General features: G+C 43.8%; 2 protein-coding genes and 1 long non-coding RNA gene across 9 annotated transcripts; 2 read left to right on the forward strand and 1 right to left on the reverse strand.

Moving 5' to 3' along the window:
* Positions 1-64: 64 nt before the first annotated feature.
* On the forward strand, positions 65-7,988 carry npat (nuclear protein, ataxia-telangiectasia locus). 5 transcript variants are annotated; one of them, XM_011608265.2, is made up of 17 exons: positions 65-264; positions 430-548; positions 623-683; positions 772-844; positions 930-970; positions 1,136-1,372; positions 1,688-1,772; positions 1,906-2,029; positions 2,481-2,572; positions 2,662-2,743; positions 2,812-2,908; positions 2,993-3,103; positions 3,251-4,609; positions 4,796-4,896; positions 5,288-5,378; positions 5,648-6,849; positions 7,347-7,988. In XM_011608265.2, exons 1-17 carry the CDS (start codon positions 228-230, stop codon positions 7,425-7,427), a joined length of 3,993 nt encoding a protein of 1,330 aa, XP_011606567.2. In that variant the 5' UTR covers positions 65-227; the 3' UTR covers positions 7,428-7,988. The 5 variants fall into 5 exon arrangements, with proteins under 5 accessions (XP_011606567.2, XP_029699670.1, XP_029699671.1 ...); XM_029843810.1 differs by having other exon boundaries at positions 2,993-3,091; XM_029843811.1 differs by having other exon boundaries at positions 3,011-3,103.
* A 322-nt stretch (positions 7,989-8,310) lies between these two features.
* vmp1 (vacuole membrane protein 1) lies at positions 8,311-17,933 on the forward strand. 3 transcript variants are annotated; one of them, XM_003968285.3, is made up of 12 exons: positions 8,314-8,460; positions 8,995-9,093; positions 9,339-9,471; positions 9,668-9,758; positions 10,061-10,171; positions 12,084-12,251; positions 12,455-12,586; positions 13,953-14,033; positions 14,104-14,220; positions 15,283-15,344; positions 16,680-16,779; positions 16,998-17,933. In XM_003968285.3, the coding sequence occupies exons 2-12, from the start codon at positions 9,015-9,017 to the stop codon at positions 17,139-17,141; spliced, it is 1,218 nt and encodes a 405-aa protein (XP_003968334.1). In that variant the 5' UTR covers positions 8,314-8,460; positions 8,995-9,014; the 3' UTR covers positions 17,142-17,933. The 3 variants fall into 3 exon arrangements, with proteins under 3 accessions (XP_011606569.1, XP_003968334.1, XP_011606568.1); XM_011608266.2 differs by lacking the exon at positions 8,314-8,460 and adding an exon at positions 8,477-8,512 and having other exon boundaries at positions 16,998-17,280; XM_011608267.2 differs by lacking the exon at positions 8,995-9,093 and having other exon boundaries at positions 8,311-8,460; positions 16,998-17,280.
* LOC115251391 (uncharacterized) lies at positions 11,478-12,525 on the reverse strand. The gene is made up of 2 exons (XR_003889932.1): positions 12,384-12,525; positions 11,478-12,232 (listed from the first exon to the last, which is right to left on the reverse strand). It is a non-coding gene; the product is annotated as an uncharacterized lncRNA (long non-coding RNA).
* Positions 17,934-18,012: the final 79 nt, after the last annotated feature.

The raw sequence follows: 18,012 nt of genomic DNA on the forward strand, positions 1-18,012 counted from the left end.
ATTTGTGGAAAAGACTACAACTACCACAATTCCACGCGGTATATTGCTTTTTGAAACTTCCGGGTCGTGCGTACTTGAGTTCCCCGCCTTTTGGCTGAGCAGCTGTGTCTTCAGAACATCTTCACAATAATAGCTGGAGTTTTAATTTAATCAAGTATGAGAGACTTCTGCCGAGCATGTAGCCACCACTGACTTGCTACGCACGTATTTTTAAATATACGGCAGCCATGTTGTTACCTTCTGACGTCGCTCGGCTTGTTCTCGGTCAGTATTTGTGAAGCAAATCTTTAGCATTAGCTAACCGTGTTTTAATCTGTAAAACGAAATCAAGTCCTTCAAAGCTGACGAATCGGTTCATTTAGATGGTAGATATATAACCTAGAGTCGAGACGGCCAGTTAGTTTAATTTCGATGCCTGTTGTTCCTCAGGCTACCTCCAAGAAGAGGGGCTGTCGGCGACGAGCCAAGCTTTCGTCCATGAGAGTCCAAATCTGAAGGAGTATTCGGACCACACCACAGGAGATGGGACCATCCCCGCCTGCCTGTTTGTAAGTCCTTTACCTCACATACCTGCCAAACGAGTGTTGGACATTGTGAAACGTGTGTTATTGTCCCCTCATAGTCCATCTTTGGGAAAGGTTTAACAACCATTTTAAACGAGTATGTGGCGACCAAAACTAAAGGTGAGATCAGCAGGCGGTGTTTCACTTACAAGGACTTCTGGTTACAATAGATTCCTCGTTGATTCCTTATATTATTGTCTCTCAACAGAGTCTCATCACGAAGTACCAGCTGTGATGACTTCATTGTGGAAAAAGCTCGATTTCACTCTGAATCAGATTAAGTAAAGAACCTCATCTTTCCAATGATGTAGTCCCTTGAGGTTTATACAATTCAAATTTATGGATTTGTCCTGTATCTTTCTGCAGGTCATTGCAGAACTCTCCAGTTATATCAGCATGCCAAAGAAGCAAGTTTGTTTTTCATTTAATTTTCTATTGCAGACAGTGATGGTTGAAGGATAAGCATAAAATTTGAAACCCCCTAATACAGAGTGATGTGTATACTATGCCAAAGTATCCTCCGTCATGCTGAATTCCGAGTTTAACTTTGAATTCGACCTTGTTCTTTGCAGCGCGTTCACGTATTGGAGTGGCAAACATGGCCAGGCAACGAGTCCTCACAGTGGCTTCACCGAGCACCATCGTCTGCTCATCTGTTTCTGAAACTAGTTCCATCGTCAGTCCCACGAACACCTCCCAGGGCTTCCTTAGTCACTCTACACCTTTGAGCTCTGCTGCTCCACCCATGCGTATGGCTATCACCCCTGCTGCACATCAACAGACCCAAGATGTCAGGCTAAACGTGCCCAGTGAGTATCAGACAGCATACAGTTGATGGAAAGGGGCCAGTAGTTTTTGTATATACAAATACAGCCACCATCCCCATTGTTTTCTCTGTGCTCCTGTTTAATTGGACTTTACAGTGTATGCAGTTTGGCTTTTTGTAACACAGCTGCTCTCAGAACTGTCATCACAAATCGGCTCACATTGTAACTGTTTTTAGTTTAAAAAACAGATTGAATAGATGCGGTTGAGAAACTGGCAGCTACATTGACGGTGATGATAACTAATAACATCTGCTCATTCTAGCTTTTCTGCCTTTGTTGATTTTTGTGCCATGACAGTTATTTCAGGGGATTGTGTGGCACAGATGGTTATTTCAGAGCAAAGGTTACCTTCAAGCCCAATGTCTCCTGGACGACGGAAATGGTGAGTCTTTATTGTTGGTATATGACCATTTTCAACAGTCTGTTTAGTTGAGACACACCAACAAGAGATATCACACTGTTAAAAAGCATGTGTATTTAATCTAGTAAGAGAATTTACTTGCCTGTGTCCCTAGGGACACTCCCAGGAAGAGAGCTGCTGCTGCAGGGGTGGCCGGTGCTGCTAACAGATGTTCCACAGCCATCAGTGGAAGCACTGCAGATCCCCAGCTTGAGGAAGTAGTTGATGAGAACTTTCCAGTAAGCAGATTTATTTATACATGGTTTAATTAAGACTTTAATACTGATCTTTATTTGTGTCAAAGCATTGTTGTTGGCATTTACATGAGTGTTTTCAACATGATAAAACTAAAACAAATTAGTTGAATTTTCTAAAAACCCTCCAGTTTAAGTTCTAGATGTTCAGCCACCATATCCTAAATTTATCAATAATTCAATGTGGTGGTGGCAGCTCCTCCCCAAGAATAAACAGTGAATATTTTTAAGGTTAATCAGGTGTAATATGAAGATGATCTTAAAGGCCTAAAGGATTTCTGAAAAGCTGATGTGGGTTTTACATCGTAGCTAGGCAGGTGGAGGTTTTGTGCATCAGATGAGCAGCCGATCTCTGTCCTGAATACACTGCAGCTTAAGCTCAGATGGTTACTGTCTGTGTGTTTTCTGACCTCTTCCCTCGTGCAAATCTTTACAGCAACTTGTTATACAAAATGCACGTGATAAGATGTTGGGGGACAGATCACTACAGGAGAAACTTGCTGAAAACATCAACAAAATCCTTGCAAGGTAAGACGGAACTGATGTGTGATGAGATGATTGTTTTTGCACTGGCTAACAACAGGGTGACACGACTGTTTCTTCCTCTCTGATATCAGCGATCCTGTGCCCCAAATATCAAAGCCCTCAACAACTACGCTGGAGGCAGACCAGTCCATAGATGAAATTTTAGGATTGGAGGTGCTTTATTTGTTTTTTGTTGTTGTTGCTCGTTTTCCATGAGCAGTGATGGATGTCATCCTTTACAGGGAGAAATCCATATGAGTGATGATGCAATCCATGACATTTTGGAACAGACGGAGTCTGACCCAGCTTTTCAGGCCCTCTATGAACTCTTTGATCCCAGTAACTATAGCAACTTTGTTTGCTTGTGTATGGAATGCAGTAGAGTTGTTTTGTAACAGATTGTCGCATAATGTGTGATTCCAGACAAAACTAAATTTACAGATGCAGAACCAGGTGATGGAGTTAGTTATTGCTTTGTAGAGGAATGTGCAACACCTTCAGCTGTGGTCAAGCCCCTTCAGAGTGAGTATCCAGGTAGTCTTCTTATCTACTCTCCAACAAGAAGAGACACAAGTTTTCCTTTGTCAAGAAAAGGAAGTCAAAATGACTTTGTGTGTCATTTATAATGTAATGTGGATTTTTGCACCTTGTTAAGTGGAAGATGGTGTCTGTTTTTTTAAGGTAATACAAACATGAATCTTGAGGCTGTGGACACAACATTGACCATGGTGAAGAAGAAGGCTGGCCAAGATCGCAAGGTTAGAAAGACTTCAACCTCGTTAAAGAAAACCATCCTTCGTCCGAGTGGCCGATCATCAAGAATTGAAAACAGTTCAGCCAGACTCTTAGTGAGTCAAGGGGAGGCCACAGTGACCAACGCAGCCGAAAAGAGCAGCAAATCTAAACACTCACCTCCCACTGATAGTGTGTTTGTAGCGCCGATGGATACAAATGAACCACTGGACATGCCTCCACCTCCTCCTGACAGTACCGCTGTTCAGAAGTCTGTGTTAAAGGACAGCAGCTCCACCTCCACTGCCATCTCTCCATCAACTACACCTTCTTCAATTATTGCTGCTGCATTTGCTGTGCCTGAATTCCCACCACTATGTAATTCAGACCAAACACTGGAGAATGCACAAACACAACCTTTTAAAGGCCAGTCTGAGCCTGTGACAGTGACCCAGAGTCACGGCTGCACCAACGTGGTTCCTGTCACGGAGGAGTTAAACAGTTTTCCAGCTGCAGCTTCTAATCTACCTCAAACAGCAACTTCAGTCAAAGAAGGAAACACACAGCCAATGTTAAGTTGCTCGTCATCACCTGAATCTGCCTCATCACTTTTCACCAGTTCACTTTTTACAGCGGCACCTGACTCCAAAACTGTTTCTACCTCTGTGGGACTTATTACAACTAACGCCTCATCAGTACTGGCTTCATCTGCACCCCCCACTTGTTCAACAGCCCCCACCTGTTCTAAAGCATCCCGTGCAGCTCACGATCTTCCTCCTAATCAGTTGGGAACAAGCAAGCCTGGAGATGATGCCAGTGTAGTGTCTTTAAAGATCATCATCAGTGATGACAAAGATGAGGAATCCTCCAGTGACCCAGCCCTAAGTCAAGCAGTTTCCAGTATTTCTGGAGAAAAAATACCCACCATCTACCTGTCCTCACCAGATAAGTCACCTGGGGTGCCTGGCACACCAAGGATCTTTTCAGATGAGGTTGCACAGGCTGTGAGTGGTCTACAAACATCAGAGGGACAGGTAAATCCTCTGGGAAGTATGTCTGGGACTTTAGTAGCATCCCCATTAACTGGGGCACAACAAGTTCAGCAGAACTATATTATTCAGTTACCCCTGGACACCACCGTGCCTGCTGTCCAAGGAGCTCCTGCCAGCTACATCCTTGTGACTGAAACACCAAATACCAATGCTGCAACACGGCAGGTGCTCCTGTCTGCTGGTGTGTCAAAGGGGCCTTCACCTTTCAGCCAGTATGGTGTCCCTGCACAAGCTAGCTCTCCAAGCTATACCGCAGGTAAGAAAAAAACAGCAAATTTGATGCACCTCTCTAAAAGAATTTAGAGCCAGCAGAAATTCTGGCAGAGGACATTAAGGGTTGCAATTTTACAGTGTTATGAGTTAGGTTAATACCATTGGGGGGCTTATTTTATATTGTCATTATTGAAGCGATGATGTTTTTAAACTGGTTCTTTATGTGCAGGATCGACATTCATCCTACCATCACCAGCTAAGCCAGTGATGCTTCCCGTGTCTGTTATGGGCCAGAATGCCATGGGGCCAGTCCAGATGGTGCATAGTCAGGTAATACAATGTGAACACACAGTTCTGCTTTTTCCTTCTTTTCCAGAAGCAGAACCCACTGCTGTTGCTAAAAGCTTTCCTTCAAGATTTGCAGTAGTAAACTGTTCCAAACTAGAATATTCAACCAAGTGGATTATTTCATATCTTAAACAATATCACACACATTTGGTTTCAAAGTGAATAACTCCTTGAACACACTTTAAGTTTGTATTCTCACTATTTCTAAGCTTTAGAGACTCAGCATCAAATGTGTGGACATCATTTCTGACCCAACAGGCTTTTGGAACAGAGGAGTTTGAGCTGTACTTACTGTAAACTAATTGAGGATTGAGGTTTATTTAAAGGTCCTAAACAGCAAAACCTATGAGCAGTGTCTTATTTTTTTTAACAGTTTGTCACAATACAAAATGCTGTTCCAGTACAGCCACCAGTCAGTGTGAGCTCCAACTCTCCCACAGTGTCAGTCCCGTTTTCTACTACTGGTAAGTTCTAACATGTATAGTAATAAAATAACTCCCCTGCCACACATTTAAAGGTGGACTATGACATTCAAGTCACCTGACTGTTCAGTCTTGGTTGCGAGTTCAATTCCCTTCTCTCAGAATGTGTGGCAGCATGGAGACAGCAGGTAGACTTTGTCATTATCAGTCTTTTTAGTGAGGAATTTGAGTCATTTATAACGGTGATATCCTCACACAGTTATCGGAGAATGTCCTTTTGACAGACTTTAATTTGCTCCTCTGGATTTCAGGCACCGAGCAAGTTGACACATCTGCTAAACCTCTGGCGGCTGAAAACAAGGGCCAGCAGAAGGTGCCAGCAGGAACTAAACATAAGAGAATTTTGTGTTTTGAGTCTTCTGGTGAAGATCGGCCACAAAAAAACACAATCTCCACCTTACCTCCATCTTCGAATACTCCAATATCACAATCATCTCTGCAGCCTAAGAAAGACATTGTGCATGTCACTCGTACCAGGCCCAATATTTTGGGTGGCAATAGACCCAAGCGGAGGTTGCAGCCGGTCAGGTGCCTGAAGGAACCCCAGACTGAAGAGAAAAACATGAAGGAGCTAGATAAGACAAAAGACCCTTTTGAAAAGCACATTCAGAAACTAGAGCATAATATACGTACTGAAGAGATGGATTCTTCAGAACAGAAGAATGGAAAACGTTCAGATTCAGAAGGGAGATCTAAATCTGTTGTCAGGAAACACAATGAAGAGGATGCTGATGGGGCCAAAGAGGATCAGAGTTCCAGGCCGGTGTCCTCTGATTCTGAAAGAAATGGGGGAAAAGAGGAGAGCAGCCAGAAAGAACCTCCAGGAAAGGTTCTGGCTAAACCACGGGAGGGATGTGTGGAAAAGAAAGCCCCCTTACAGGAAGTACACAATGTAACGGCAAACAAGGAGAATGAAGTCAAAGACACCGTTGAAGAGCAGCAGGCACCATCTTCTTCATCAGCAAAATCCTTCAGCCCCCAGGCTGCTGCCCAGAACATACCTGATACCCAGCCCAAGACCCCCAAAGCTCCCTCAAAGACCAGCTCCCTGGCCAAACAGGCAGCAGAGATGCTACATGACATCCAGGGACACCACTCTCCCTCAGAACATCCCAGTCACAACCAAGAAGAATCCACTAACGTTCCCAGAACTCCAGGCCGTCAGAAGAAGGGTAAAGACGGAGAAGGGACTCCCAAGCATTTGCTGCCTCCAAACACTCCAGAAGTTCCCTCCAGCAGTCCAGTCAGTGAGGCTGGCAGCGAAAACAGCATCAATATGGCTGCTCACACTCTCATGATTCTTTCTCGTGCCACCATTGCCAGGACAGGCACTCCACTAAAGGACAGCCTACGCCAGGATGGCGTAGGAGACAAAATTCCCTCAAGCTCAAAGAATTCCAAGAAACGCAAATTGACTTCTCCGACAGACACCCCACCTGCAAAAAAAGATCGGGTGAGTATGACACAAATGTTTTCCCCCAATTATTTGCTTTGGGTTAGGGTTACCTAACCCTTCTTTGGATAAAGTCAAGTCAGTTCTTGTCTTGGGTGACGTGATGGTACAGCACAGCAACGACTCACTGCCTTTGTCTCCCCTGATCAACCCACAATGGAAGAACTAAACTATTTATTTAAATCTTCTACTGTAGTTGTCTAACAGGATTTACATTAAAGAGAACATTTACTGTGTGCCTCAAAATGGTAATGACCACCTCTGCGATATGTAATTATAGTCAAACTTTGCACACTTCCACTTCTGAGTGGGTGTGGGTAGAGAGCAAGGGCCACTAAAACAAGTCACCGTTTGGAGAAATTGGGAAAGACCTGCATTCACCTGCACTCCCCAGTGCTCGTGAGGGAATGTAGACAGAAAATAAAGTTTGGGGGCTTTTTTGATGCTGTGAATCCTGTCTGCTGAGAGTAATTCTGAATTTTGGTTTAACTCTGCAGGAAAGGAAGAAGCTCATGGATTGTTTTCCTGATGACCTGGATGTGGAAAAGTTCCTGTCCTCACTTCATTATGACGAGTGAAAGTTGACGTAGCAACAAGGAAGGACTACCTTATCATGACCTGCTTAAGTTACTCTCCGGGAATAGAACAAGCCATCTGTGAAACCAGTGCCTGTGGTTCCTTATTAGTGACCTGATGAGCTGTAAAACTCCCTTCAGCCAATGAGGGACTTTGATTTCATTGTCTTCTTTCCAGAGTATGTAATCTACGCAAATCCTGTTAGATGCAGCAAGAGAAGGACAACTTTGGCACTTTGTTTTCCTTGTTACTTTAGTATTACTATACTAAGACTTTTTAAAAATCATTGTTTTGTGCTTGTCATGAAACAAAGTTAGTTTTTAATCAACCACATGCTGTTAAAAGCATCCGAGACTGACATGTTGGTTTGTTGGCAGTATGAAACATGCTCTTGACTAAACCTGACATGCTCATTGAAATCTAATTAAAAGATTAACTGTGAAGTTGATGACAATTATATATTTAATTTGTGATATACACATGAAAATTGTGCATTATTCCAAATGATGTGTTATTTGTTGTAATAAAGCATTGCTCAGTGTGAGTCCCACTGTCCCAGCCTACTCAAGTGTGCTGAGGCATGAGTCAGCTCATGGATGCAAAAATAGTGACACATTTCTTCATCGTCCACTTAGAGTTTTACATTTTCTGAAAGCAACCTGCTTTTGACAGTTTTCATCCCATTCTCAGCAGAAAAACAGCTTACATATTTCGTGTATATTGAAAGAATATGAAATGAGAGGACATCTGGTAAAACAGTAAATCTGGCAGTCGCCGATTGGACCCCAAGCGCTGCTCACAGAAATACGTCATTAGCACCATTTCAAAATAAAAGTTTTTCTGTAACGGCTTGCGTTTTCAGAGTTAGGTATTGAGATTGAAAGACAACACCTGGGATTTTTCTCATCCTTAGCGATGCGAAGATGGGGATTGAGCTGTAGATCAACGTAACACATTTATACAGGGGGGAAAAAGACTACTTCGCTCTTAATTTGACGTCATCATTTGTTTCCGGGTTAAAAGCTCAGGAAAGAGGTACGTTGTCATTTAATTTTCTCAAAACAGGCATGTTTCAACTTTAAACCAGGTATATATAATACCCAAACAGCTCGACGCCTGTGAACAATGTTAGATAATTCATTAAAGTGAGGCTGTTGTAATATTTTTTTAAATTATGAATTTGACATAGAAAAGAGCGACGTCGTCCCGGTCTCACTTAGCATGTTGGCTAACCGGTTAGCATGTCGAAAACATCGCTTCTGCTCACCTGTCGTCTAATTGTTGCTACACATCGCACTATTTTATAGTTGCGATACAAGCAAACAACTTGCTGCCTTCACATAATTATTTTTCGTACATATGTTATATTTTTCCTCTAAAGTCAAGCGCGATGCCCGCCGGCTTGTTCAGGCATCGAATGAGCAGGTCATATCGAACATGTCACAGAAAGACAATAAATGATGATAACTATGTTTTTGGCATGAGCCCGTGTCCTTTAATATTGCTCTGAAGTGAGTAAAACATTAGCGAAGAGGACTCTGTAAGTCAGCGACTGTCACTGTGTGATAGAGACGCGGACCGTGTTTGACATGGCAGCCAACGGAGAGAGCTGTGCCCGAGCCAAGAAATCGTCCGGGGCTAAAGACGGGCAGAACGGCAAGTCTGCAGGTTAGTTTAGCAACGTTCAGCTTCATGACAGCAGAGTGGGAACGTTCCTATTGCCTCCATTGCGTCTTCATGTCAAGGTTGGGCAATAACCGATGACAGAGAATGATAAGTCCCTGACTGGCTGTTATCAGGAGCTGAAAGAGTTCTTTCTGTCAGTTCGAACCACAAACCCAACCCAGAAATGCATCTACATTCAGCAGTTAAACAGGAAGCAGTGATTGAGTGTATCTGTGCTTGTTTTCCAGACTCTGCCATGAAAGAGAGGCGACAGAAGGACAGGGAGGAGCGCCTGTCCCTGGTGCTGTGGAAGAGGCCTCTGACCACGCTGCATTATTTTCTCCTGGAAACCCTCATGGAGGTTAAGGAGTGGACCTTGAAGTAAGAAGCCCTGCAGGAAGCTTGTGTTTGCACTATGACAATGTACCATCTGACCTCAACAAACAGTAGTCAGAAAAGATTAAAGCTGTTTCAGTTTTCAACCCCCTCAGAGATCTACACAAGAGCTGGATATGAATTGTGTTAGCGTTTATGAAGTTTGAATATTTTCAAATGGTTTTCTTTCCTTCCTGTTTAGACTTTGGCAGCGACGAGGAGCTGTGGTCCTGGTTTTGGTGATTTTTGCTCTGTTCTTCCTGGCCTACTACACCGAGGGAGCACACCAACAGGCAAGACTTTTAGTCTTTATTTTAAATTGTGTTAATAATCAACACCGTTGCTCTATCAGGAAAGTGTTTAAAGGTTACAGGTAAGAGGCTCCAGATAATGACATTATTACAGATCATACTCTGACTTGGTTGAAAGTTCTGCTCCCAGTCCTATTTGAAGGAGTGGGAAAATGAGTGGTGTTTTTTAACTCATAACTCTGGAACCCTAAAGACTGTTAGAATCTCCATAAAATGTAAAACCTTCTCCTAAATCAGCCAATACAGTTGAATGATGTTTTCTTATGTCACCCTGTTCACTGAAGTATGTCCAGTACATGGAGAAGAGGATCCTCTGGTGTGCCTACTGGGTTGGCCTGGGGATCCTATCATCAGTCGGACTGGGCACCGGTCTGCATACCTTCCTCCTCTATCTGGTGAGCATGCTTATGTCAGTTGGGAAAATGTAAACAGTAGGTCCTTGACCAGGTTAGGATGCAGTTGCATCGTTCAATGATCTTCTTTCTCAGGAGGTAAATATCACATGAAAATCTCATCCACATGCAGCCCCTAGATCTTTATCCTGGAATCATGAATGCAGAACTGTCATCTTAGGTCTGCTTTCACACTCATGTGGCTTTGGAATAAATGAACTTGGTTCAATTTACTGGATTTACTCTTCAAGTGAAAGTGTCACCCACTGTTGTCAGTGGGTGGTCTCTCTCTGTCTCTCCTCTCTCCCTCTGGCTTTTCCCCCTCTCCTCTCTGCTCTTTCTCCTCTCGCTCCTCTCTCCCCTCTCTCCCTCATTTCTCTCTCTGTCTCCCTCTCTATTTTATTCCTCCCTCCCCTTATTTTTCTCCCTGTCTCCCACTCTCCCCCCGCCCTTATTTTTCTCTCTGTCCCTCAACCCCCCTATCCCCCACATACACACACCCACTGTCTCACACGCCCATGCATTCATTGTGTTTGCTTAGATCCTAACTGAATTAAAAGTGTACTTTTCCCCTGGCTGACCTTCCCAGCCGGTTTGACTGACTCAGCACGTGTATCATTTGTCTTGGTTGTGGTAAAATGAGAGAAGGGAAGAAATGGTCTATGTTCTGCTTGAAGGCGATGATGTGGCTTCTGATCCGTAGAACTAGAGCAGATGTTGGTTGGCTGCCTCACTCATTTCCATTCTAATGATGTACTGGGAAAGATGATCCTGTCAGAGTTTTAATGGTTGTAACTTAGTACTGTGCCCATTGTTGAGCGAACATTCCAACGGTTTATTTCACAGCACCAACATATCTTTATGTTGGCAATGGCAACATAAGATTTGGTCCACCTACAGGCTTTTAGTCCCTTTTCCTGACTTTCACTGAATACTCAATTTTGCTGTGTTGACATGAGCAACGGTCTCTGCTCCTGATACTTCTGCTTCTGGCCTTCTCACTGAGATCTTTAGATGTTTCTGTCACTGCTGATTGTTCCATGTTGATGTCATCTGTTGATGGAGTCCCTCAGTTTTAATGTTAAAGGGAAAAACTGACATACCATCAGCAGATTTGCAGTTACCTCAGTCTTCAAGCAGTAAGAAAATCCCTAAGGAGGATGAGATCACAGTGCTCGTGGGAACAGGGCTCCATAGGCCAGCACCACCTGACTCATCATCTTAAATTTGGAGGTAATTTCCACATGCTGGTCTTCTAGTCATACCACTGAGGTCACTGTCAAGAAGGAGCTTGACTGCCTTTGCTTGGAGTTTTGTTTAATTTTGACTATTTTCCAAAACTTGACAACCATTATCATGGTAAAATTATGTTTTTGAGGTGTAAATGTTGGGCGTCTTTGAATTGTTGGGAGCTTTAGGATTTCAGTAACAGTTATTGGTGTTATTTTAGTGATGATGTTGCACATATGTGCTGGTGAGATCATGGTAGCTTGACGCCAGGTGTTATGAACACATTACAAGAGTCTTTGGCTGAAACAGAGAGTTTTGTGAAGTGTAAGAAGCCTCCTGTTTGATGATAGAGCAGAGCGAGTTGCTGGGTGTCCTGGCGGGGTGCTGCAGTCATCACAGACTAATTGTGAAGTGTCAATCCAGCGTTATTGCTCCCTGGATCATGTTGGAGAATCATAATAGAGTGCTTCTGTTGTGGTCCAGGTGGTGCAGCTGGTGTTAAGGCCAGGTGTCTCACCATCTCCTCACAAATGACCCACCTGCCACACAGATGGGTCACTCCCTGGTCTGTGTATGCTTAACTACTGTAGCTTTAGGTTATATGTGAAGCACCATGAAGTGTGGCCTGCCTTGCTGGTGTAAAACAGTTGCTGGTGTTAGGTTTTCTGTTCCATCTCTCCCTCAGGGTCCTCACATAGCATCAGTGACTCTGGCGGCGTACGAGTGCGGCTCCACAGATTTCCCAGAACCACCATATCCAGACCAGATTGTCTGCCCCCAGGATGGAGTGATGGAGGAAAGCATCTCCCTTTTCTCAATCATGTCAAAAGTTCGCTTGGAGGCGTGCATGTGGGTGAGTAAAAGTAGAATAACAGTGGGTCACCATGCCAGTAGTGAAAATGTCAATGATCTTTGTTCAAGGCTTTAAGAGCGGATTGTTTTTTATCTTCTAGAATGTGCGAAGCTACTAATGATCTTGCCATACCTTAAATAATAGAGCAGCTAGGTGCTTCTTAAGGAATGAGGCTGAAATGACGTGTCTTCTTGCTGTTGTAGGGAGCCGGCACGGCCATCGGAGAGCTGCCTCCATACTTCATGGCCAGAGCGGCGCGTCAGTCAGGGGCTGATCCAGATGATGAAGACTATGAGGAGTTTGAGGAGATGCTAGAGCAGGCTCAGGGTGCTCAGGTCAGGGATGCACAAACGCGTACATGCAAGTGTTCAGCTGAACACAGGTGCCAGAAGCATCCTTTATAGTCATAGCGAACGTGGTGTCTTTAAAAAGCGTCCTTTGATTGGTCTTGAAGAGGCATGTGACTTCAGTGAAGCCCCTCCCCTGTACTTCCAGTAAATGATCTGGTGGCGGGTGAGTCATTGTGAGCACGACTCCCCTTTAATCACCCTTCAGTTGGGCTACGCTGGCGCTCTCTTCTTCTCTCACTTTTTCTGTTCAACCACCTCTAATTTAAATGTCAGTTGGGTCATGAACGATGTTCACATGACTGCAGTCATGTGAGATTAAATGCTGAGTCAGCAGAACACAAAGAGCCATTGATCAGACTCTCACCCAACTGCTCGGGTCTCCTTTTACATCCTTGGATCTAAAATTTTATCATTTCACACATTACCCAGAAGCACCCTGAGCAAATAATGAGAAACACCAGTCATGTTAGTGTTTTTCAGTTATTTCACATTTATTATGATTTTTCAAAGCAGCTACTTTGGTTGTGGGTTCTCTTTTACTGTTCTGCTCAAAGCACTATATAAACATCTTCACCGCTATAAAAGTAACAATGAAGGAAGTGAAAGAGCCAATGCGCCCTCTAGTAACCGGTGGCATAGACATATTTCCTAAGTAAGCTAGTAGCTGTGGCTAATCATTGAGCTGTTCTGCAGTTCTGGGGGGAAGACTGTTGTTAATTATCAGTAAAATACTTTAGACTATGGTCAAGAAGAAGCACAGAGAAAACCCTCCCACGCATAATCATTGCAAATCTACAGCCAATGGTTGTAAAAAGTAGATATAAACTTAATAAAGGCAGTTCTAAGATCAGCTGGGTTCCCCCCTTCCACAGACAAGTACCCCTACAAGAGAAATAAAGAATGCTGGTTTTCTCAATGCTGGGATTTTATCTAAGGCTGATAAACTAATCAAAGGTCAAATGTCATCTGAGAGGTGGCACAGAGACACAGCAGAGGGAGCAAGTTCAGATATTTTGTGTTATTGATCCATTTTCACAACAACTTCAAAACACAAAATCAATTAAAACAGCCTTTTGTGCCCAAAGATGTCACCTCTTTACAGAAACTGAGATTCTCAATTAATTGAGGTTAAATTAAGGTTAAATTTGTGGAGGTCACCTGCAACTCCACTGTGCAGCAAATAAACCTAGTGGTGACTCTACTTTCATTTGCTTTGTGACTGTTTTTTAAACTTTGTCTTCACTGATGTTTTTGGTTCCAAGTGAAAAGGGATCAAAACAAGCTTTTCTTAAAATTGTGACACATCTGTTGAACACAACTTATTTTCACACAATTAATTTAATCTGTGCAGGATTTTGCCTCCAGAGCTAAACTGGGAGTCCAGCATCTGGTGCAGAAAGTGGGGTTCTTTGGCATCCTGGCTTGTGCTTCTGTGAGTTTCATCACATTTAGGTGTTGAATGCTGACAATACTATTTGCTCATGTGTGTTTTGTGCCTTTAGATCCCCAATCCTCTGTTTGACCTGGCCGGAATAACTTGCGGTCATTTCCTGGTTCCCTTCTGGACCTTCTTTGGTGCCACTTTGATTGGGAAAGCCATCATAAAGATGCATATTCAGGTTGGTATAGTTTCAGTTCTCAACCAGTCGTGACTGAGGGAGCCTGGCTTTCATCATGACTCATCTGATGCTTCGGCTGATCATGATTCTTTGTCCATATCAAGACCTAGACAACAGAAGGGTGCACACGGCTGACTGGTTCACTTTAAACAATTGAGAGCTTGCGGGAGGGCGGCGATCAGACCCCAAGCTTAGATCCTGAGAGGATGACTAAATGATGTCCATTTGAACTGTGATTTGCCACAATCCCTTTGAGATTTAGCTTTCAAAGACATCAGCATCATTTAAAGAACTCCCAGATGAACAGATGAAATGGAAGGAGGCTTGTGACAACAGTTTAACTTCATAAAAATGAACCAACTAAAGTCAATCTTGATTGCTAAGAGGTTTGTTGAGTCTGCTGTGGCACTGACTAATGGTCTGGAAGCAGAGGGTGACTAGCTGGGAAGAATCCAAGGCCCCATTTACATCCTTTCAGGCAAAATGTTCAACTCCAGAGAGGTCACATTCTCATTACCTTTGTTTTGAAAATGGTCACTGTTGGATGATGGGTATCTTTAAACAGATCTGCTTCATCACCACCAGCTACTTCCTGGCATCTTTTGTTCTCCATATGTGGCTCTTTTACACCCAATTCTGGAAACATTGTTGCGTGAACGGGTCCGTCTGTCAGACCCTCACACTGGGGGCCGGCAGGACGCCTGTAGAGTGGACTTATGAAAGGGAAATTAAGCAGACAGTGAGGTCTCCCAGGGTGATTGTGTGTCTCCAGGTTTGTTTTTTGTACGGGTGGGGCGTCTCGTGTCATATCCTGTCTGATTGTGTCTAGGAGGCTTGTGTGTGCTGCTTCATGGCTGATCAGTTTCAGGACCAGAGGAAAACACAGGAGTTACAGATGTGTTCTAATATCTTCTCCAACTGGTTATATAGAAGTGACAGCCTGGAACAACTGTTAGTGCTGGACCTGATGTCCACAGGTCTTCTGCTGTATTTAGCGCCTACCTTTCTTTTTCCTGTTGTCTGTTGATTCCCCAAAACTAAAGCTGCCTTCTCTTCCCACAGAAACTCTTTGTTATCGTCACCTTCAGCAAACACATCGTGGAGCAAATGGTGTCACTCATGGGGTGAGTCCCATTCTCAGCTCCTCTTTATGAACTCATTTTGCTCCCCTGTGGATTTTGTGGTGGCCAGTCTGTGTTAAGCGGCTCCAGCTGTGATTTGATCACTCTTTGGGGGGCGCTGTGTGAATAGATGCTCTGACCACTGTCCTGAACCCACTTGGAGCCCTTTCCCAGCCCACTTCTGCAGCAGAGGTGGCCAAATGTGTGGGGGAGGTTCAGACTTACCCCAGCAATGCTCAAAGTACAGTCATACATGTGAAATAAACATTCTGATTCTGATTCATTGGTGAGTCGTAAGGGAGACCTCCTCCACGGCTGTTCGAACCAGTGATTTTTAGATGATTAACTCTGCTCATAAGTACACAAAATGACACCCTAAAGAATGAATACTGCTGGCACAGTCATGAGCATCCCAAGTACTATACACCTCTGTACATTCCTGCCTATATCGATGCTCCCACCTGTTCCTACGGGGATGTTAGCAATGGTTAAAAAAAAATATGGGATTAAAAGATAAACTCCTTGGCTGAGATGAAATGAATATATCACAAAATCCCAGATCAGCACCACTACCAAAAGAGCAGCATCATTAAAAGCTAAAGACTAGATGTGAATTTCCCCGTTTAAATTTATCCTTATCCTTATGTTCTATTAGATGTTATATTGAGGTCAGAAAGATACTGGTTCTGTCCCAGTCATCTGATGGAACTGAACTGTACTACAAAGCTGATTACATGGCAGTTTCTGTGTGAATGCAAATGAGTCAGAACATGTTTGATTAATTTAGAATGATCACCTAGAATCAGTGTGTTTGTCTCGCGCCCTCTTCTTTAAATCCAGAAAAGGCATTTCTCTCCCAGTAAGGCTGTTTGCTGACCAGCGGTTAAAAGTGCATCATCACAGTCTTGCTATGAGATGAATTGATGAAATGCAACATGATTGACCCCCCAATGAGCTAATCTGCACCACCTTATAAGGACATGAGTGTGCCCTGATAAGTTTCCAACCAAAAGCACTGATGGTGGTAAAGGTGATGACATCATGCCGACTCACTTCCTCATGGAGGGGGCTGACACAAGCTCCTATAGAGGGCAATGGAGTATAAAAGGAGGGTTGAGGAGTTGCTGCTTCACTCAGTTCGCTCAGTTCCTGGTCTGAGGAGGTGGAAGATTCAAGACAAGGGCCCCAACTGTATGCCCTTCTGAAGCTGTGACAGGGATGTTAGGGAGGCCCAGCTGTCAGCAGCTGCTCAACTCATCAGGAATAACTGCTCCAGCCTGTTAGGTAGCGGGTGAGTGGAATGACACTTGTTCTTTTCTTTGCTGCCTTGTATGTCAGGTCTGTGCCCAGGGTGGGTCCATCCCTGCAGAAGCCCTTCAGCCAGTACCTTGAAGCCCAAAGGAACAAGCTGCACCATGCTGGAGAAAGTGGCCCAGCGGTAAGGACCATCATTCTTTATGTGTGCCTGTGTGAGCTGTAACATCAGCTCACCGTGACATTTATGGATTCTAACACTTGTATGAGTTGATGTATATCGACTGAAGCAGTCATCACAGCTCTCTGGGTGACCCTCGTTTAAAATTCACCCCCCCCCCCCCCCCCATGAAGCATTTTATGATGTAATAACTGTAACCTGGCATCATCTTATGTTTCTAGGATGACAACTGGCTGTCGTGGGTGTTTGAGAAGGTGGTGCTGGTGATGGTCTGCTACTTTGTCATTTCTATCGTCAACTCCATGGCTCAGAGCTACGCCAAGCGTCTGCAGCAGCAGAGGCACTCGGAGGAGAAAACCAAGTGACGAGGAGACACAGAAGCTGGACAGGCGTCCAATGGACTGTTCCTGCTGCTGCTGAGCTCTCAGCTCAGCCTCAGTCACTAAAAACAAACCTCACTCCTCATCATCCTCAGCGGCTGAACACGCAAAGATTCAGGCAACGTTTTGTCTGTGTATGTGTGTGAGTTCAAAGGATGTCTGTTTCCAGGTTTTGTAGTTCTTCCTGTCATCTCGCTCTCTAGGTGTGTTTAGTGTGATTGGCTCTTGAGCTGATCGGATCATGTTACTTTAACAGATGTGTTGACCTCAGATGTTTTAGCTGCTGCGCTGCGTGCGGGCGGTGGCCATCAGATGCTATTGCCTTATGCAAGACAGGAAGGTCTGGCTTCCTTTTGAACATTGTTCTGGACTTAACCGTTGAATTATTTAATTTTGTTAACATTATGTGAAATGACTGGTGTTTGTACAGTGTACCACTAAGATGACTGTGATGGACCACAGTCTTTCTTTTCAGGGTCTAGTTTTCCCTCGTGATCTTGTCCTGCTAAAATCTTAATTTTACTTTGTGCGTGTTGAGAATAAAGCAATATCACCTTCGTGGTATTGATGGTTTGCACATTGTGTAAATATCCTAGTATGCACAAGTGTGTTTCCAATCTTAAGGTCGCTCGTGACTTGAGTTAACTTGAACCAAATCAAAGAGAAGTGATGGCACCATTTGTAAACTGTACTCTCAGCCAATAGTCCAATTTCTATGCTGTACATTTGGGTGGAACCCTGGATCTGATCATATATAAAACATGGAAATCTTCAAAAGTGTTTCCCAGTCTGTAGTTTCTCAGCTTAAGCCTGTAACTGGTTTAAACATCTGAACAACACAATCAAACATTCACTT

This window comes from Takifugu rubripes, chromosome 11, assembly GCF_901000725.2.
Source record: "Takifugu rubripes chromosome 11, fTakRub1.2, whole genome shotgun sequence".
NCBI classification, from domain to species: Eukaryota; Metazoa; Chordata; class Actinopteri; order Tetraodontiformes; family Tetraodontidae; genus Takifugu; species Takifugu rubripes.